The sequence below is a fragment of the Danio rerio genome, chromosome 22, assembly GCF_049306965.1.
Source record: "Danio rerio strain Tuebingen ecotype United States chromosome 22, GRCz12tu, whole genome shotgun sequence".
Taxonomy (NCBI): domain Eukaryota; kingdom Metazoa; phylum Chordata; class Actinopteri; order Cypriniformes; family Danionidae; genus Danio; species Danio rerio.
In genome coordinates, this window is record NC_133197.1 from 2,487,191 (window position 1) to 2,508,844 (window position 21,654).

A 21,654-nucleotide genomic window follows, 5' to 3' on the forward strand; every position below is an offset into this window, starting at 1 on the left:
GCCGTGATGACGTCAGCGCTGACGCGTTCATTCAGCGTCGAGTCTTCAGAGCTGAGGTGAGTCGTTGACGCTTTTTCTCGTGTTTACACGACAATAAAACACACTTTACAGTTTATTAAAGCGACAATCTGCAACTAGTTTCTGCATTGAGTTCACCTCTGTCTGTATGTCTGCTGACCAAAACAATACAGCAGGCAGAGAGCAGCTCTGAGAGGACAATGTTAGCTCAGTGTTTGTGTTTTTCTGATTGTTCGTTTTTAACAAGTAATATCGTGTGTTATTACCCGTGAATATAATGGGAAGTCAGTTTGGCAGATATATGACGTTAGATACTGAAAACATTCGTTTCTGGTTATCTTTTAAAAGTTTTCTGTTTTGTCCGTTTCATCACATTTAATGGGACATTCCTATCGTGGCTGAATGTACCTAAACATCAACCAGAGAAACCCAAATGACAACTGTACTTGTAATAACCATAAATACTGTAAAAAGGACGAGTCATAATCAAATAAAGTGAAAAACAATACTATTAGGAAAAACTTAACGTGGCTTATTGTAACAACAAGCGGGAAAACTAAAAATTTCTATTAAATTTTACTCGCAACAAACAATTTCTGATGTCAGAGGATTGAGCTCTAATTTTAGTGAGTGAAACTTATCACATTATGTGTTTTAAGTCCATTATAAAAGGAAAAAGCTTAACATGGTACCTCAAGTGGAGCACACCAATAATCTATACATTTTTATTTGTAATTAACACAAACTACTAGCAAAAGATCAAGCCCTGATTCAGTGGATGAAGTGAACAATGTGTTTTATCTCCATTGAGGACAATTATAAGTACTTAGTGTGGTTTAACTTAACATTCTGAGACCATCAAATTTCTATTAAAAAAAATATACAAGCAAGTCCAGCGTTATGGATGTGGCATTTGCAGTAAAACCTTAACACATAAATTTGCATAGAAAGTTTATGTTGACATTATATTGAAACTTTTGTTTATATTTTCCAGAATAACTGAGCACAGAGTTAAAAGAGCAGAAAAAATGTTAATGTGTAAACATGTTTTGTACTTTAAGTTTGGAACATAAACACGCGTTATGGATGTGACAAAAACTGCAGGTTTACAGTATACAACATACTTTGTTGGAATTCTGTGAGTTAAACTGCACAACCCAAAAGAAACAAAGATAATCAAAAGGGGAAGAGTCGGCTCTCTATAAAACAAAAACTATTGGTTTTATTTTATTTAATATTTTCACATTTATGGTAAAAAAAAGTGTCGTTATGGATGTGACAGATGTGAAATTGCCACTTGTGTGACTTTGGTAATTCAAATAGAATAGTTTAAAAACACTGACAGATAAATTTTGAGTATTTTTAAAATACTGTCAAATACTTGCTTTCTCAAAAAACCCTGAAACGGTTTCTGTATTTTGGTAAAAACTCAATTTTTTTCATAGCAAGGTTGTCATTTGCACGGAATTGCTCATACTCATAAAACTTTGTGCTGTTAAAGGAACAAGCTTTTATTTTCGTGTATCAAGCTTAACAATATCACTTGAACACTCCATGTAGAAGTCCATTATAAGGAAACAGCTTAACCTACCTTAACTCAGACCAGGCAAACCCAAATTTCTGTCAAACTTTACTTGTGATTAATACTAACTGGAAACCAAATGTTAAAAATGCTGTTCATAAAATCAAAGTTAGTGTTAATCACCTGTAAAATTTAATTAAAATTCCTTTTAATAAAATTCAACAGAGGGAAACTGCTTAATGTGACGATTTTCACTTTATCTATGGAATTGGGACTCGTTCTTTAAACTAGGGATGCACCGATATGGATTTTTGGGCTGATATCGATGACCGATAAGATATATATATATATATATATATATATATATATATATATATATATATATATATATATATATATATATATATATATATATATATATGAGCAATTCCAACGTTATGGATGTGACATTAAAATAGTACCTGTTTTTTTTTCCAAAACAACTAACCAAAAATTAATGTAACTAAAAAAATATTAATCTGTAAACATTTTTAATAGTCTAAATGAGAAAAATAAACATGCGTTACGGATGTGACAAAAAAAGTTTACGAGTTTACAGTATACAACATGCTTTGTAGCAATTCTGTAAATGAAACTCCACAACCAAAAACATTTAATGCTAATCAAAAGGTCGACTCACTATAGAACAAAATCATGGATTTATTTTATTGAACATTTTTGGAATTATAAGGGAAAAGCCTCATTATGGATGTGACACTTTTCCGTTATGGATGTGACAGATGTGAAATTGCCACTTGTGTGACTTTGGTAAATGAAATATAATAGTTTGAAAACACTGACAGATGCATTTTGGAGTATTTTTAAAGTGCTGTAAAATACTTGCTCACACAAAAAAAGGTAGAAACTGTTTCTCTGTTTTGGTGAAAACTTAATTTTTTCATGGCAAGGTTGACATTTGCATGGTTTGCTCATTTATATATATATCGGCCTATATATGTATATAGGCCGATATATATAAATAATTTTTATAAACTTCATAAAAGTTTAATCTGATCCTATGAACTGAATAGCAAAATTGCAAGGTGATTATGTAGACCTGTATTTACAATTTCACATAAGTCAGCATGCCAAAAATAAATTTCCTTTTCTTCGCATAGTAAATTAATATAGCAACTTCACATGGAAACTTGACTGTTGCAATAACGATTTGGCCGCCGATATATTGTGCATCCCTACTTTTTACAGTAGTTGGGGTTAATTACAAGTTAAGTTTGAAAGAAATTTGGGTTTCTCTGGTTGATGTTTAGTTATATTAAGCCATGTTAAGCATTTTTGAATGTCCCCATTCAATATAGATGTATTAGCAATGTAGTTTCTGGGTTTTTATGAATACTTATGTATTTAAACTATATGTAATTTTCTATGTACAAAAAAAGATCAGTGTAATTAGTTCATCCTGCAAACACTCTGTATAAAATGAGCTGATCTGATCTAAGTTTTTAATGCGTTTTTAAAGTCTGGGCCTTTATCGCAGCTAATGAAACAATCTACTTGAGAGCTGTTCTTTTTTCATTCATTATATTGATGTCTTTAGATCAAAACAGCGAGAAGATGAGTGATCCAGAACCCTGCGGAATTAAAGAGGAAGAGACTGAAGAACTAATAGGTTTGTGTTTATTCATTACTCTTCAATAATGAAGCATCGAGTGTTCAGACTTGGCAAGTTTGAGTAGGCAGCACAAAGTGCATTATAAGACCATCTTCTCTACAGCATGTTAGAGCTGCACAATTAATAAAAATAAAAATCGCGATCTCGATTCGACTCCCCCTAGAGGACAAAATTGCGACCGTTTTGGTTGCGTATGCGCACTATTTTATCTATGTGACCTCAAAATATATTTGGAAGCATATGTGCAAATGCATAAATTGTTGTTGTGCGACCAGTTTTCATTGCAAAATGTTCACAGCATGCGGGTATTTACGGAGCTAATAATACAGATTATGTCCTGTTAGAAATGTTTTGAATTTGTATTTCTTAACTTGATTATTGAACATCTGAAATTTAAGACAACTTAATTTTTTAAGTCAGATTTTTATAGACATAATTTTAAACTTCAGATTTTTTTTTGGTTCTGAATTCAGAGGCTGTAGATATTGGGTGTGTACGTTTTTAAGAATTTGAATTAACACTATTCAAATTCAGATTGTTTTGGCACTCTTATACATATTTAGGAGACATGCACCCAGAATGCATCTTTGCACCTGAAATGCCAATTCAATGACTGTAAAAAAAAAAAAGTAGCAATGCGCATACCATGAACGACTGGCCATGAAAGTTTGGTACTACACCCAAAACAAAATCTGACTGTAAGCTCATTTCTTGAGATATCAACTTGAGGTAGAAAAAGACCAAACTTAAAAACATACTTCATCCAATAACTGACTTTTTTTATTTATTTTTTAATAATTTTTGGGTGAACTATCCCAATAAATCTATGCTCTAGATCAGTGGTCACCAAACTTGTTCCTGGAGGGCCGGTGTCCTGCAGATTTTAGCTCCAACCCTAATCAAACACACCTGAACAAGCTAATCAAGGTCTTACTAGGTATACTTGAAACACCCAGGCAGGTGTGTTGAGGAGGTTGGAGCTAAACCCTGCAGGGACACCGGCCCTTCAGGAGCGAGATTGGTGACCCCTGCTCTAAAGTATTCAACAATTTAAGTTAAAATGTCATATTGTGGTTTTTAAAATAGCACGATGGATTTAAATGTGAAAAAGTACATATAACATATTTAAACGTAATTAACCGTGGTTCTTAGGTGCTGAAAAATCATAAAAATGCACCTTAAAATTGCTGGAATTTAAAGTTGGAAAAGGTGTAAGAACCCTGATTAAAACATGTTGTCTGGTTTCTAAATGTCGTCTTAATTTAAAAGGTTTCGTGCTCTTGTGAGAGCACCTCGCTACTTATGACACACTGAGGATTTAAGTCTTTTTTGTCGTCAATATATGTAAATCCACACTTTACATATTCAGGGTCGTACTTGCGCTTTGACATATTTGTTGCTATAATTAAATGAAATTTCATGTTAAATGGTACGGTTGTCGTGCACGCATTTCAAAATAAAAGTCAAAATAAGTTAAATTAAACTTTTGTTGTTTTTTTCACCGCACACTCCGCAACCCACTGAAAATGTTCTCGCGACCCACTTTTGGGTTGCGACCCACCAGTTGAGAAACACTGCTCTAGTCTATATATATTGTATTATAGATATAAAACGTTTTATTCACACATGCACACATTTTGCAGTTTGCACACACTCGAGCCCTGCTAAAAGACAAACAAAAAAAAAATGCCTCTCAAAGTGTAACTTAATTAATTTTCAGATGTGATGGTGAAGGAGGAGAGTGAAGAACTGAGTGAAGATGAGGAGGAGCATCATGTCAAAAGTGAAACTGAAACTCACTCAAATACGGAACATGAAAAGAACACGAAAAGTACAGATGTAGTAAGTTTCACCTGTATTCAGTGTGGAAAGAGTTTCACTCAGAAATCCGATCTCAGGCGTCACATGATGATCCACACTGGAGAGAAACCTTACAAGTGTTCACACTGCGACATGAGATTCAGTCATTCTGGAAACCTGACAAAGCACGAGAGGACTCACACTGGAGAGAAACCGTATCACTGCACTGCTTGTGGGAAGAATTTCTCACAGTCATCCTCTCTACGAACACACAGAAAAACCATTCACAGTAAGTAGATCTACGCAACCCAACGAGATGTGGGGAACTGTAGTTTCAATGGAATGTTTGATACCGCACCGCATGTATGAGAGAAAAAAAACCTCAGCATTTCTTGGCAACATAGATGCACTAAGTAAGTAGCGCCAGAAAGCCGTGTGTGTGTAGACTATCCTATCACCAAATGCTGCGGAAATCCTACACGGCGGTAAAAGTTTGATTACGATTATTTAAGATGGAAACGCTAGGGTTAACGCAACATTTAAAAATTATGACCCTTTTATGAATGGTGGTGGCAATTGAGCAGGCAAACAACCAAATTATGCCAAAATAAGTGTTTATTTTACAAAGTGGATAAATGATAAACAAAGTATATACAAAATAAAGAAAACACGAAAAAATAAATGGTTGTAATAAAGGGGAGGAGGAACAAAAGTGCCGCCAAAGAAAAGAAAATAACAAAACACAACCCTAACTAGAACCCACAATCTCTATACTATCTAATAAAAGAAAGAGAAAAAAAAGTCTTCAGCGTTTTCACGCCCTATCTAACCTACACTTCTAAACACAAACGTAAACAAAACTTACAATGAGTGGCGCACACTTCTAAACTATTGTGTATAATACATTGGTATCTCCTATGTGTAGCAACATGTAGGTCACGTGACATCAACCCTGTTCCTCGAATCCCATGGATGTCGTATATCTGGTAATCAGAGAGAAAACACAATTAGAACACTTTTAAAGATCGATTTCAGCACAAATGATTATAACACACATAGCACAAGAAACTATCACATAATCCAGCAAACACACAGTCAACCAACATAGCAAACACACAACAGTGAGCAAGCCAAAAAGCAAGCTAGCTTTCAACTGCACCGGCTTCCTTTTAAAGTGGGGAAGTCTGCTTGTAATTGGTCAATGATGATGTCATCGCAAATGGTAACGATGACTGGCATCTAGCTTGGCCAATAGGTAGATGAGCTGGGCGGACCTAAAGAAAATGATAGGTAGAGAAGGAGGGAAAGAGAAAAAAATACAAACAAACACGCACAGATACTGAGCCGTAACAACGGTGTTTACGTGTTTACATTCGGAGATCTGCGTTTACAGCGGATCTTTCGGTCCATGATATTGTAGTGATATTAACGTACTGTAAACTTAGTAACTAAATCATTTTGACTTGGGTATGTCTTTAAAAACTGAAAGATTACTGCTGATGATACAAACTAACTTTGCCTCTGAATAAACATAAAGACCACTGATCGCTTACTTACCAAATAAAGACAGGACAATCAACACCAACTGGAGCCGTGTCTTTTTTAAAAGGAGACGAGGAGCAAATCCAGATTTCACCATTTCAAGATGCGAAAAGCTCTTTGGTAAAAAATGTTTCTTACAAATGTATAGCTGTGGCTTGTTAGCAGACCACTGTAATCCACACATGTGGGTCCAGCTGCGCTCTCATAGCAGGGAATTGAAAACAAAAACCTTTGTTGCAGCACATTTATAAATGCAACACTGACGACCCTTGTCTCCAAACAATTCTTTTACTTTCACTTGTTTTGAATACGGTTGGCAATACAACATGGTGTCTCACTCATTCTGAACACTGCAACAGGTAAACACTTTCTTCAAAGCTAGGATGCATAGTAATGAAGTTGCACCTTATTCACAATAGAGCGAGCTTGGTTCGAGCCAAGTCTTTCTCATGAAATAATGCAAAAAGACATCAAGTTGTAATCGTCGGTACAGACATTCAGTCTGGATGCTGGAATACACACAATTATCTCATGACCGTGACGTAGCTTGCTAATTTCTTTTCAAACCGGAAGAACAAATTTGCTCGAAATAACACAAAAACAACCAATTTTCACTTTTTTTTGTTAAATATATGTGTCCTAAAATGTAGCCTCTTAAAATGACACTTATTTTTGTATTTTTCAGAAGGGATGGTGGAGGAGCGTGAAGATGTGGAGAAACGTCGTGTCAGAAATAAAAAGAAAACTCCCTCAAAGACGGAAAGCAGTGTTGTGATGAAAAGAACCCCGGAAAGTTTCATCTGCGGTAAGTGTGGAATGAGCTTTGTGCGCAGATATCATCTCACGCTTCACATGAAGATCCACTTTGAAGAGAAACCCTGCAAGTGTTCATACTGCGACAAGAGGTTCAGGGATTTGAAATACCTATTGAGACACGAGAGCCTTCACACCGGAGGGAACCTGTTCCACTGCAATGTTTGTGGGAAGGGTTTCACACTATCATCATCTCTACGAAGACACAAGAAAACCATTCACAGTGAGTAGATCATCTACAGATTCAGCCTGTCCTGGTTGTATCATTTAGGATAATTGTGGTGTAGTTAACATTTTTAAAGTGGTCATATGATGCAGTTTCAGAGTGTGATAAGCTGGTTGTGTTTATAGAAGATCTATATAGTCTCAAAGGCTAAAGGCTCGTACACAAAGGGATGCTTTTCGTTTGTGTTTATTGTCAGTGTTTTTCAAGACATTTTTCCGTAATCAAATCCAAGCGATGTTTATTAGCGTTGAGCAGAAGAGGATGCAAAATTACTCCTTGATGTTAGATGGCGCTACACAACTTTAAGCTTCTGACACCCGCTTGTAACACTAAAGAAGAAGACAGTTGACACACTTGTTGTTAAGGTTACTGGCAATTTGAACAAGCTTGGATGGTTCGAGTCAAGTAGCGATGAAGAAATGATTATTGTTCACCAGTGCAACAAGCAGCTCCACGTTCGTATCGCCTCTGAAGAAAATGCCCAATATGTGCTCGAGTTGACAGTTTTCTGCTTGAGCGCCTCTAAGTGCTGTTTACTGTAACTTCTGCAGCTCCGTGCATGTGACCAAAAGTGCCGATCTGATTGGTGGAGAAACAAAAAAACGAGCATGAAGCGTTTCTTTTAAAGTGACTCATATACACCTGTCGTTTTGCACGTTGGCGTGCCCTTTATTTAGTCATGAGGCATTAAACGTCGGCAGAAAACGCAACCTAAAACCGACTGGGTGTGAACGAACCTTAATTCCTCGTTTCCACTAAACAGTATAGTTCAGGGTCGGGTTTCCTTATAACGATGTATAAAAGAGATCCTCGGTCATTTTAATTTTAGCTAATTATAAAAGTATGCTACAGTTAAAGAGCTCACTTGAACCAATGTTTAAATCATTTAGCCAATTTTTTGTTCTGGTGGGGTCACTAATAGCTAAGCATAATTCATTGAATCATATTCATCGGGGGTGTTCAAACTCGATCCTGGAGGGCCGGTGTTCTGCAGATTTTTAGCTCCAATTTGCCTCACCTGCATGGATGTTTCTAAAAAGTGTAGGGATAGTTTACAGTTTAACCCAAAGAATGAGCAGTCTGGTAGATGAAAGAGAGCCGGAGTCAGAGATTTAAATAAATAAATCAAGTTTACTGAAGATAGTTTGCAGTTTCATCCGCAGAAGCCAGCTTCAACACTCGCAATGAGTTCCTAGGCCGCTCTGCTTACAATCACCAATCAATAATAATTATACTCTCACATAACGTCATTAACTGCGTCATACATATAGGTGTTCTAACCTGATTGGTTAAAACACAGATAGACTTGGAAAATTTCCACGTGGGGTTTGTGCGTATATTCTGAACAATATCTTAAGTATAAACGTCAGACATCCTTTAGACTGATTAGAGCTGACTCCAGACCTGTGAAACAGATCAACAATCAAATAGAACACACACACTTAAACTACAATCTGTTTCTTATAAAAGGCTGAGTGTACTCTCAGTCTTCTTTATCAAAACTGGTATAATCTACATTCAGCCAGTTATATTCTTACTACACAAAGTCTATCTTGAATAAAAGAAGAATCACTTTAAAAGATTTAACCGTAAAAATAGCAAAATCACTTTAGACATTTTAGATGGTATTAACTCAAGACTCAAGCTTAGACCCGAAAGGCGCTTCATGTGACTTCACACTTAACAAGCGGATACAAAACCCATACCGCCGAACCACGAGGGGGCATAATGTGAAACTATGCTTTCATTTTATTTAGGCTTAAACACTTTAAAATAAATAGAAAAATGGGGGGATTCCCTCCCTTTCCATTACAGGGGTCGTTGCCCCTTCTATGCAACCCTCAAATCAATCAGGTCATGTAGCGGTGCTTGACTGTCAGATGTGCTCTATGGTGATGAATACACACTATTTTACAAATAGATGAGGTTTAAAACGGAGCAAAAGTGGACACACTGGGTTTTGGGTGCATGTTTAAGCAGACAAATACACATACAGTTGAAGTCAGAATTATTAGCCCCCCTGTTGATTCTTGCCCAATTTCTGTTGAACGGAGAGATTTTTTTCAACACATTTCTAAGCATAATAGTTTTAATAACTCATTCCTAATAGCTGATTTATTTTATCTTTGTCATGATGACAGTAAGTAATATTTTACTAGATATTCTTCAAGACACTTCTATACAGCTTAAAGTGACATTTAAAGGCTGAATTAGGTTAACTAGGCAGGTTAGGGTAATTAGGCAAGTTATTGTATAACAATGGTTTGTTCTGTAGACAGTCGGAAAATACATAGCTTAAAGGGGCTAATAATATTGACCTTAAAATGTTTTTTTATTTTTATTTTTTTATTAGTCGGTTATTTTGATGCATCAGCACATACAGATACAGTCTCTGTCATACAGTGAGGAAGTAAAAAATAATAAAAGGGGGAAATATACAAACAAGTAAACAAGGTAATACAGTCAAGCTAGGAGCAAAAAATATTTACCATAGAATAGAAAATCCAGAGAAATTGTTGATGTAATGCCAGAAAGGTGTCTGTAGCTGCCAGAAGTCATCTGACTTTTGATGTATATCATAGGTGAGTTTCTCAAGTGGAAATAACGCACATACTTGAGACAACCACATTTTAAAGGAGGGTGTCTGAGGATATGACCACAATAAACGTTTACATTTCTTTGATAGATAGACCAACATTAAAAACAAATGTTTGGTGTGGGGGTCCAACACATTCTCTACTCCACCATACAACAAATACAATTCCAGAGAAAAAGTGAATTTTATCTGAAAGAGTCCTTGTAGAAAAGGATGTGTTTTCTTCCAAAACAAGATGATTTTGTCACAATTCCAGAAACCGTGAAGGAATGTTCCTTTGCCTTTTTTTTGCTGTTAAAACAAAGATCAGAGGAGTTTCTATACTTTTTTTTTTAGATGCAAAGGTGTAAGATAAACTCTGTTAATGAATTTATGATTGAGCTCATGAACACCAAATGAAGTACATTTAGAATACAAATTGTTACATATTACCGACCAATCTGTATCTTCAATTTCGTGACCTAAATCTTTTTCCCACACACACTTCAAACTCTCAAAGGAAGAAGTACATGAGTTAGATAGAACTTTATATATTTTGGATATTAGCCCCTTGGAAAAAAAATGTTTGTTGCAATTTGCTCTTTGGCTACAAGGTCAAATCTCAGTTTATCCTTATCGGACCTTAAAATGTTTTTGAAAAAACTTAAAACTTCTCTTATTCTAACTGAAAGAAAACAAATAAGGCTTTCTCCAGAAGAAAAAATAATATCAGACATACTGTGAAAATTTCCTTTTGTTAAACATTTTTTGGGAATTATTGAAAAAAAAAAAACGGGCTAATAATTCTCACTGTAATATTATGTAAACATGACACTCAGCTGAACTCGCTTTGAGTGATATGTAGAAAATGAAAGTACACATGTGCTGAGGTAAAATCATAATGAATAATTATAAATGCGATCTATGAATCAAACACTTAAGAATTGATCATCTGGATAATCTATTAATAAATAATTAATTCAGAGTTATTTAAATGCTTTCACTTGTTACATTTTCAGTTTAATTCATCACTCACATGTAATGTCAAGAGACCGGCACAATAAGAGGAGTGTAAACTGCACAGGCTCAATGCTGTAATGTGTGAAGAAGTGTATCGCAACTAATCCTCTAATGATGTTCATGGTGAATCAACTCTCTAAATGATGTATCACTTATTTTTGTCTTACTTTTCAGACCTGGATGTGAAGGACGAGAAGGTCCCTCGGAGAGTTCATAAAAAGGAGAAAAGTTATTTATGCTCTTGGTGTGGAAAGAGTCTTACACAGCAGTCGAGTCTAAAAATACATGAGAGGACTCACACCGGAGAGAAACCTTATCCGTGCACTTTGTGTGAGAAGAGTTTCATATGTGCTTCACATCTGAGGCATCACACGATGGTCCACACTGGAGAGAAACCACACAAGTGTGATCAGTGCAGCAAAACGTTTGTTAGTGCTTCAGAGCTGAAGGACCATCTCAGAGTTCATAGCAAGGAGAAGCCTTTCTCTTGTTATTTGTGTGAAAAGAGTTTCAACCATCGGTCAAATTTAAGATACCATCTAAAGATCCACTTTGGTGTGAAAAAGCATGCGTGCCTTGAGTGTGGGAAGACTTTTGTTAGAGCTGGAGAATTGAAGCAGCACCAGACGACTCACACTGGAGAGAAATCGTTCACATGTCCTCAGTGTGGGAAGGGTTTTACACAATTATCCAATATTAAAAAGCACATGAGGATCCACTCTGGAGAGAGACCACACACGTGTGATCAGTGCAGCAAAGCATTTCTCACTGCCTCAGAGCTGAGGATCCATCTTAGAGTTCATAAAAAGGAGAAGATGTAGTCATGTTGTCTGTTTGGAAAGGTTTCGGAAAAGGTTTCCACAGGTCATGTTATGGTTAGTCTAATCCACGGTTGGGCAAACTCGGTCGTGGAGGGCCGGTGTCCTGCACAGTTTAGCTCCAACTCTAATCAAACACACCTGCTTTATAGATTTCTAGAGATCTCAAAGACACTGATAAGCATGTTCAGGTGTGTTTGATTAGTGCTGGAGCTAAACTACGCTGGACACCGACCCTCCAGGACCGAGTTTGTCCACCCTTGGTCTATTCCTTTTTATTTCTTTCATAAGTGAAAGTGAAAGTGATGCTGTTAACTAAGCAAAACATTAACTGGCAGTCATCTGTACCTGTTAAACACAGCAAAACCTTTCAGGATAATATAAATTTAGCACTGTCACCTCACAGCAGGAAGGTCACTGGTTTGAGTCTCTGCTGGGTCAGTTGGCATTTCAGTGTGGAGTTTGCATGTTCTCCTCGTGTTGATGTGTGTTTCCTCCACAGTGCAAACATTGTATCAACCAAATTGGCCGTGGTGTATGAGTATGAATGAGAGTGCATGGATGTTTTCCAGTACTGGGTTGCAGCTGGAGAGGATGTGTAAAACATATGCAGGAATAGTTGGTGGTTCATTCCGCTGTGGCGACCCCTGATGAATAAAGGGACTAAGCCAAAGGAAAATGAATGGATGAATAATACTTTACCTTCAAAATGATCACATCAGAGACTAGATTTTAAAAAGCAGTTTATAAAACTACCATCAAGCTACCAGATATGGGAGCGGGAGCACTTCACAGCCACAAAAACTGTTAGTTCCTCTGTTTTTATTCAAATTTAAAGTATATTATTCACTGTTGTTCTCATAGTGATTCTCTCATATTTAAGTCATTCGAAGTAATATTGAAGGGAATTCAAAATAGCCATACTAATATGCAAAGCACAACAGCGACTTGTTTTTCACTTATTAAAGTTCATGGAAATATTGCGTATGTGGTTTAAAGTGGGAACCCCTGTCCTGAAGATTTTGCAGTTAAACCTTTGTATGCTAAAGAATTCCAGTCGTTTGTAAATAAGTTGTAAGTAGGGCTGTGGCGAGATGTTAACTGTGTCGATGTGGTCAAAATGATCCTCACTTTTTTTTTTTGCTTGTAGAAAGATATAAACAATAAACGCAATAATCATTTCATTTCTGTCTTCTGTTCGTGGGTTTCTTTCCAAAACACTTGAAATAAAACTTGCAGATTCGCTTTTGAGCTTTCGTTCTGCAGCTGCAGATGTAGAATCCTGTTGTTTATCCTCACCACAACAGACTGGTTTGCAGGCAGTAAATCATGGATGCTATTAATCCAGACAGCCACACCAGTACACATCCTTTGCATCGATCATATCTCTTTAATTCCAACAAGAAGTTTTGAATAAACAAACACAGAATAATCTTTTATTTTTAACATGTACACTTTAAAAAACCCAAAGATTTATTTATGCTTTAAAAAACTGGGTACCAACCAGTGGTGCCTGCAGCCGTATGGCTGTACACACTGTGCATAACTACCAAGAGAGGGCGGGACTTAATGCCGCTTATTTATTTATTTGTTACACAATTTAAATTTATTATTGAACCGTATGCTCTACGATATATTGACAAAGCAAGAAAGAATGACAAATAAAGGTGTGTGTTTGTGTTTTTAAAAGTGTATGTACTTGCATGGTGGGAGAGGTAAAGAAATCTATTGCCTTTAGTTTTGCTGGTGGTTTTTCCGCACGCTAAAAATGACAATTTAGATAGCTGTTGTTTAGAACAAGGTTCAAAATGAGTAAACTCTCTTTAAAACATAAACATAATTGAGACACTTGCCTAATGGCCTAAAACTAATGAGACAAATACTGCAGTCTAATAAGTACATGAGCTGGGCAACACAATCTCACGATAATTCGTATCTTTTTGATTTAGTGGCTAATTCGTATGAATTTGTACGATCTAATTCGTACAATTTAGTACGATTTGCTCATCCCCCAATGACGGTTGGGGTTAGGTGCCATGACTTCTTTTTAAAATCGTACATTCTCTTACAAATTAGCCACTAAACTGGTAAAACGTAAAATACTTACATTTTCTTGTGAGATCAGGCTGAAGCCGGGGAACTGTCTCTTTCATCAGACAGATCCGATTCAGCTGCTACGCCGCCTCCTCGCATGGAATGGTTACCATTCAATGTGTTTAAAACTATTTTATCTGACAGACTGGCATAAATAAGACGACATCTCCATTCTCACAATGAGTTTCTGAGTTTTCTCACTCTTCCAACCGAGTTTGTTCACCAAGGTAATGTGGGAACATGTTCAGTGCTGTACTTTGTAAATGCCTGTCCTGCTCATTCTAATTATTTAATTAAATTAATTTAATTGTAACTGACCAGCGCAACATGGAAAACAGTTTAATATAGGCTTCTCTGAAACTGAATATTTCACTTTAATTTTATTAAGGCTAGATTATTATTTTATTTGACAATCCAGTTCGTGATTTGGCGTTGTTTAAGCATAGCAGATTTGAAGCACTTCACCTCAAGTGTGATTCGTTCTTCTATCTTATCCAGAAGATAACTGACCAAGAAAAGTATTTAACCCCTTCAGACCTGAATTATGTTCCAAATTTCAGAAAAATGGGATGTCATGTGATGTCCATTGTAATGGACACAGGGTCTGAAGGGGTTAAACAAAGAGACAAACTTAAACGAAATCCATTTAAAAATATATATTTATCCTCGAAAAATATACAAATTATATTTTTGTTTAAGGCCATCCAGTACTTAACTGTGCGGGTGAATTTTCGGTCATTGGAAAGTAAGGATTTAATTAATGCTTCACTAATTGTATTGAATCACAATCTTCTGTCATATATTTGCAATTTTTTTCATAATTTTGAAGATTACGTCTTGAGCGGCTGATTTTTCCTTGATGCTGATGTGCTTTTATTACATTTAGATTTCAACGAAATATTAAAATTAAAAATGAAACGTATTATGTCAAAACAAATGCCGTTATATAATGTAGCATTTGACAGTAAGCATCAGTGTTTTTTACGATTAGCGTAAGGAGGCGGGGTAGTGCTGGATTTGTGCGTACCTTGGAATAATCCTACAGGCGCCCCTGATACCAACTACATAAAATGTGATACTTTTTTTTCTTTATTTTTTTCAGCTTTTATGGATTTTTACGAATCATCTTGTAGTACTTTGTTATAAACATTTGTTTATTGATAGTAGTTAGTCAGTAAATCTGTCATTCATGACGTTTATCTTTTCATTTTGTAATTTTAACTTTTAAAGTGCCTTATAAACAGTGTTTCACCTCTCAAACGATTGAATAAAGTGGCGTTTTGTCTACATGTAGAAATTGTTTAGGCAGCGTTTTGGAGCTTTTTTGTTGATCCACTGTTGCTCCCGCCTCTCAGTGATGACGTCAGCATTGACGTGTTCATTCAGCGTCGAGTCTTCAGGGCTGAGGTGAGTCGTTGACGCTTTTTCTCGTGTTTACACAACAATAAAACACACTTTACAGTTTATTAAAGCGACAATCTGCGACTAGTTTCTGCATTGAGTTCACCTCTATCTGTGTGTCTGCTGACCAAAACAATACAGCAGGCGGAGAGGAGCTCTGAGGGGAAATATGTTTGTGTTTTTCCACATATTTTTGTTCGTTTTTTGACGTTTGGAGTTATAATATTGCAAAAATGTATATGATAAATGTAATACTAAGCTAGTTTGGCAGATATATCAATTAACAATGAAAACTTTGGTTTCATTGTCAATTGTTTTGGTCTCTTGTCAGTTTCTTCACATGCAACTTAACGTTGGATATGCTAGCAATGTAGCTTCTGTTTGGTTATGAACACTTAGCTATTTAAACTATATCAAGATTTCTATGCACACACAAATGACATTAGTGTAATTCGTTTATCATCCAAACTAGTTACTAGTTATCGTTTTCAAGGTATACCACGGTTTGGAAAAGTCAAGGTTTTAAAACTGCCAAAATTTTCTGTAATACCTTTCCAAAAGTATGTGTGCCATTTTTTTATTTACATTTTTTTTAAGACAACATTATCTTCAGCGGAAAATATATCCATAGATGCAGATTAACGTTTAAAGACATCAATGTTTTTGAAACTAATGAAGACAGGAGAAGTCAATTCATTTGAAATATATAGTCTTTTAATAGTCTATATTGTTTTCAAAGGGGGAAAAAGGGTTTGTTTTTTACACAGACATTTAAAAAGAATATATTTTAAAACAGTAATCACAATACCGTAAATCCGTGATATTTTTATCCGAGGTTATCATACCGTCAGGATCCCACACCAGCTCATGCCTACTCCAAACACTCCATATAAAATGAGCTGATCTGCTGATCCTGAATGGCTGTTTGATAAGTGTTTATAGTCTAAAGCTCATCAATATTTTATTTTTCATTCATTACATTGATGTCTTCAGATCAGCACAGGGTGAAGATGTGTGATCCAGAACCCTGCCGAATTAAAGAGGAACAGACTGAAGAAATAATAGGTTTGTGGTTATTCATTACTCTTCAATAATCAGCCTGAAGAACAGTGAGGTTGTAAAGCTTTAAGCATTTCTTCAGATTTAGTTTGCACTGTCATGCCATGCTAGAGCGACATCTGCTGTTTATAAACTTAAAAACCCGCCTCTTATAATGACCTCATTCACTCATTTTCAGATGTGATAGTGAAGGAGGAGAGTGAAGAACTGAGTGAGGATGAGGAGAAACATCAGGTCAGTAGTGAAATCAAAACTCCTAATAGTTCTTTGATGAAAATAAACACCATAAAAGGTTTCACCTGCACTCAGTGCGGAAAGAGTTTCAGCCAAAAACACTCTCTCAATGCTCACACGAGGATCCACACTGGAGAGAAACCGTACCAGTGTTCACTCTGCGGCAAGAGATTCAGTCGGTCAGGACACCTGACAAGACATGAGAGGACTCACACTGGAGAGAAACCGTGCCACTGCACTGCTTGTGGGAAGAGTTTCTCGGGTTCATGTTCGCTACGGAAGCACATGAAGAACATTCACAGTAAGTAGATCATCGAAAGTCATACGTTTGACACCCCTGCTATAGATTAGATTAGATTAGATTCAACTTTATTGTCATTACACATGTACAAGTACAATGCAACGAAATGCAGTTTAGGTCCAACCAGCAGTGCAATAGCAGCAAGTGCAGGGTACAGGAATAAGTTATACAGTGCAGTTATAGAAAAGATTGATAAACATGATGACAAATGTGCAGTGGGTATGTACAGTTCAAATAAGTCAATCAGTGCAATGAATATGTGCAGATTTTAAATGTGCAAATGTTAAACAGTGCAGTGATTGTGAGGAGTATAAGTTAGAGGGGACTGGGGGGTGTATTGGGGGGGCAATAGAGTCAGTGGGATAGGAGGTCACACACCAGAAGCGCCGCTCCATGCGTTTTAGAATTCTAAACCTAGGTTTCTATCAGGGTACACTAGGGATGTAACGGTATCCGAATTTCACGGTACGGTAATACCTCGGTATGAATGGTACGGTATTTATTGAGTAATTTACAGCAGGGTTTTTCAAAGTCTAAGACAGTGCACACACACACACACACATATATATATATATATATATATATATATATATATATACAGTATATATATATATATATAAAGACAGACAGATGTCAGACTGTTAACTCACTTTTATCATCATTTGCATGAAAGTGCAATAATTTACAGAGTAATAACAAGTATTTTAATATAACGTTTTTAAAACTAGGATGATGGTTCAATATGAGTAGAACAGATCCAAGAACTGTCCATCCCAGTCAAAACAGTCGAAGTTTAGCGGGTCTCATGCTGTCATTAGCCAAAATATCTTGACAAACCACACATAAAGGTCGTGGTTCATCAGCTGGTCCTGTCCACGTAAATCCTAAACTCAAACACTGATCATCATATCGTCGTCTTTTGGGTTTAAGCCCTGAACTTGAAGGCTTTGAATCGGGGGGTCTCAGAAACCGATCCATTGTACTAGCAGGCATATACCCGTGTTGGCGGGCTTGCCAAACAGAAGCGAATTCACAGCTATGGCCTTCTGGGTAAAAAAGGTTTTCTTATTTTGGACGTATTATTTTTTTTTCCTTTGTTTAATTAAAACGTTTAAATAAAATAAAAATACTTATAATAATTAAACTTAATAATTATGTTTTTATTATATAATATTTTTTTCCCGCGCCTCCCCTGACATGCTCTGGCGCCCCCCCGGGGAGGCGCACCTCACACTTTGAAAACCCCTGATTTACAGGAAAGCAAAACTAATGAAAAGACTCGAAAAAAGTGCCAAAAGTGTTTATTTACCTTAGCACTGAACATATCAATGACATACAAATCAGCCGTCTATCTGTAAGTTTTGAAACAAGAACTTCAATTTTTCAATTTTAATAACAAAAAAACTATTAAACCATGTAGAAAAAATAAAGTTTCAATTTAGAATTGTTGAAAACTCATCACATTCAACATTTAATCACTCACTCACTTGGATAGAGGTAGGTTTTTTAAGGAAAATTATCATATAACTATAATCTGGTAAAAGCTGGTATCTCTGAGCATTTACAATGTCCCCTGCAACAGAAAAAAACCCTCTCATTTGGGACTGAGGTTTCTGGGACAGAGGGATATGATTTAGCCAAGGTTGACAGCAGTGGGTAACGTTGTGCATTGTCTTTCCACCACTTGAGAGGACAAGCCATGAGTGAGATAGAGATCTCTTTGCGGTACAAGTCAATGTCTGCATCAATCTGAACAGTGTGCTGTGTTCTGCAGTCCCCATGACTGTTTTTAGCCGTATTCCCCGACTTATATTTCACCACAGTCTGGCAGTGCCTGCATACTGTTTTTTTCTTTGTCTGTCACCTTTTCTCCTTTTTCATATCTTTTTAGAAAGAAACCGAAATTCTTCCACACATCCGATTTAAAACCCTCTTTAGGTTCACACACTCCATTTCCGGATTACTGGATCTGTAGCAACAACAGACCGTAAAGGATGATGGCCACGCCTAGGCTGATGGGAATTGTAGTTCCCGCTACCTCCCGTTTCCTTCATTCGCCTGAGCAAACTTTTATCAGAAATATAGTTTTATTGAGTCATGCGAAAAAAAATTACTATTATGGTATGATGGTATTTACAATATTGTTACATCCCTAGGGTTCACACATCGGCACTGCAAGTCGGCGGCTGTCCGTGGCGCCCGACCACAACTCAGGACAACTTTTATATTTTGCCGCGCCACAGAGCGGCATCTGATTAGTTTCCTTTTAAATAGCATACGAATGTGCGCGTCCACCACAATCTCACGACAATTCGTAACTTTTTGATTTAGTGGCTAATTCGTATGATATCATACGATCTAATTTGTACAATTTAGTACGATTTGCTCATCCTTAATGAAGGTTGGGTTAGGTGCCACACCTCTTTTTTAAAATCATACAATTTCGTTCGACTGAACTCGTACAAATTTGTACGATTTAACCACTAAACTGGCAAAACGTAAAATACGTTTTCTCGTGAGATCAGGGTGGCGCGTCTGGTGTGCGATACTTTCAACTGTCATGTTCGCGCCATGTCGCAGTGCATCCTGAGTGTGACACCCTTACAGCAAAACGAATCCTTTAATGATGTTCATGCATAATTACTGTCTAGAGGATTTATCGCTTATATTTTTTCTCATTTTCAGACAAAGCCCCGAAGGTCCGAACACAGGAGAAAACAAACTCATGCTCTTGGTGCGGAAAGAGTTTTACACACGGTTCAAGTTTAAGACGACATGAGAGGACCCACACTGGAGAGAAACCATACACATGTTCTCAGTGTGGGAGGAGTTTCATTCGCTCATCACATCTCAATCGTCACATGAGGATCCACACTGGAGAGAGAACACACAAGTGCGATCAGTGCACCAAAGCGTTTTTCACTGCTTCAAATCTGAGGATCCACCTTAGAGTTCACACCCAGGAGAAGCCCTTTTCATGTTATTTGTGTGGAAAGAGTTTTAACCATCAGTCACATTTAAAATACCACCAGAAGATCCACACTGGTGTGAAAGATCATGTGTGCCTTGAGTGTGGGAAGACCTTTTTTAGGGCTGGAGAACTGAAAGAACACCAGAGGATTCACACCGGGGAGAAACCGTACACATGTACTCAGTGTGGGAAGAGTTTCACACATTTGTCAACTATTAAAAACCACATGAAGAACCACACTGGAGGGAAAAAACTAAATGTGATCAATGAAGCCAAGCATTTTGAGGCCTTCAAAGCTGAAGAGACATCTTAGTGTTCCTACAAATGAGAAGAATTGTTCATATTTTTTGTTTGTGACCATTTTTCCTGCTTGTATTTAAAATGACGATTAGGTTAACTATGTTTACGTTCATTTCCCATCATTCTATCATCATCTGAGGTAAACTCACTCACAGCATGGTAAATCTCTGGCCTGTATGATGTTGAGTGCACCAATAGCCTAGTGGTTAATGCGTCGACACACTGCAGAATAAGATACAAGAGATCAAAAGCAAAACCAAAATGAAATGCATATTAAAAAAAGTTGAGAAATGAAGCAATAAAAAAATAAACATTCAAGTAGCTTAAAAGATCTCGTCATATTTGCTCAAGAAAGAAGCACACTTCTTATTTTCTAAATCTCTTAAGTCAGTGGTTCTCAAACTGGTAAAGTAAAGAAGTAAAGTAAAGAACTTTTATTGTCATTGTAGTTGTACAACGAAATTTGTTTGGTAACTCACAGAGACCAGCAGCAACATAAAAAGAGAGAAAAACAAACAATAGACATAATACTAAAATATAAGAGGCAAGATAAAGTATACTAAATGTAATAAGTCACATAAAAAAACAACAACAATAGACATAATACTAAAAAAACTGGTACGTGTACCACTAGCGGTACGCGGACTTCCTTCTAGTGGTTAACGGAGGAACGATATATGTCACGTACATGCTACATATATTTCGAAATTTATCAAAAATGATGTACATAATATGCCATATATACAGAACCCCGGAAGGGACATAGTGGAGGAGAAAAAAATTGGCTGGGTGAAAAAAAAAATGGGTGGGAGGAAAATATATATTTCTAAGTTTTTGCATTCTCTCGCAAAGTTTTGCGTTATCTTGCAAAGATGTTTTGTGTTCCCTCGCAAAACTGTTTCTCCACAAACACTTCCTGTTCACTTCACTCATGTAAACCCTCCCGTTTTTGCTGAAAAATTTAAATCATGTTTAAATAAGGACGATAAATAAAGAGTAATGTTATTCCAAAGATGTTTAATGTGAGTGCAACTATAGAATAAGTAAAATAAAGTCTCTTCATGTATATTGCAGATCGTACACAAATTAGAGCTATCAAAATAACTAGCAATTTGGGAATTTGTAGGATAAACATTATGCAAGATCTCTTATTTTGTTGGATTTGCTGAAATTTTCAGGTAATAAACATGCTCTCTTTCATTGAATGCAATCAGAAAACTTGATCCAGAAAAATTAACGCTTTTGACCTCCTTTTTTACTTTATTTTATTATTTTATTTAATTTATTTTTT

At 36.4% G+C, this 21,654-nt stretch overlaps 2 protein-coding genes across 7 annotated transcripts; both read left to right on the top strand.

Moving 5' to 3' along the window:
• The first annotated feature begins 14 nt into the window (after positions 1-14).
• Positions 15-13,187, top strand: LOC110437709 (uncharacterized). 4 transcript variants are annotated; one of them, XR_012397591.1, is made up of 6 exons: positions 15-56; positions 3,135-3,206; positions 4,930-5,298; positions 7,237-7,587; positions 11,360-12,076; positions 12,246-13,187. XR_012397591.1 is itself a non-coding variant. In XM_068216531.2 (5 exons), exons 2-5 carry the CDS (start codon positions 3,152-3,154, stop codon positions 12,004-12,006), a joined length of 1,422 nt encoding a protein of 473 aa, XP_068072632.1. In that variant the 5' UTR covers positions 15-56; positions 3,135-3,151; the 3' UTR covers positions 12,007-13,187. The 4 variants fall into 4 exon arrangements, 2 of the variants coding, with proteins under 2 accessions (XP_068072632.1, XP_021325068.1); XM_068216531.2 differs by having other exon boundaries at positions 11,360-13,187; XR_012397590.1 differs by lacking the exon at positions 15-56 and having other exon boundaries at positions 3,087-3,206.
• Positions 37-20,692, top strand: si:dkey-4c15.14. 3 transcript variants are annotated; one of them, XM_073936177.1, is made up of 5 exons: positions 15,451-15,504; positions 16,492-16,563; positions 16,736-16,791; positions 16,867-17,092; positions 19,778-20,692. In XM_073936177.1, the coding sequence occupies exons 2-5, from the start codon at positions 16,509-16,511 to the stop codon at positions 20,374-20,376; spliced, it is 936 nt and encodes a 311-aa protein (XP_073792278.1). In that variant the 5' UTR covers positions 15,451-15,504; positions 16,492-16,508; the 3' UTR covers positions 20,377-20,692.
• Positions 20,693-21,654: the final 962 nt, after the last annotated feature.

What these genes read in the sequence shown, in the direction of transcription:
- LOC110437709 (XM_021469393.2), top strand. Translation starts at nt 3,125, where the DNA reads ATGTCTTTAGATCAAAACAGCGAGAAGATGAGTGATCCAGAACCCTGC. An exon ending in ACACAGAAAAACCATTCACA is followed by an intron (nt 5,299 to 7,236) that starts GTAAGTAGATCT and finishes TGTATTTTTCAG; the next exon opens with AAGGGATGGTGGAGGAGCGT. An exon ending in ACACAAGAAAACCATTCACA is followed by an intron (nt 7,588 to 11,359) that starts GTGAGTAGATCA and finishes CTTACTTTTCAG; the next exon opens with ACCTGGATGTGAAGGACGAG.
- si:dkey-4c15.14 (XM_068216219.2), top strand. Translation starts at nt 16,509, where the DNA reads ATGTGTGATCCAGAACCCTGCCGAATTAAAGAGGAACAGACTGAAGAA. An exon ending in ACAGACTGAAGAAATAATAG is followed by an intron (nt 16,564 to 16,735) that starts GTTTGTGGTTAT and finishes ACTCATTTTCAG; the next exon opens with ATGTGATAGTGAAGGAGGAG. An exon ending in GCACATGAAGAACATTCACA is followed by an intron (nt 17,093 to 19,777) that starts GTAAGTAGATCA and finishes TCTCATTTTCAG; the next exon opens with ACAAAGCCCCGAAGGTCCGA.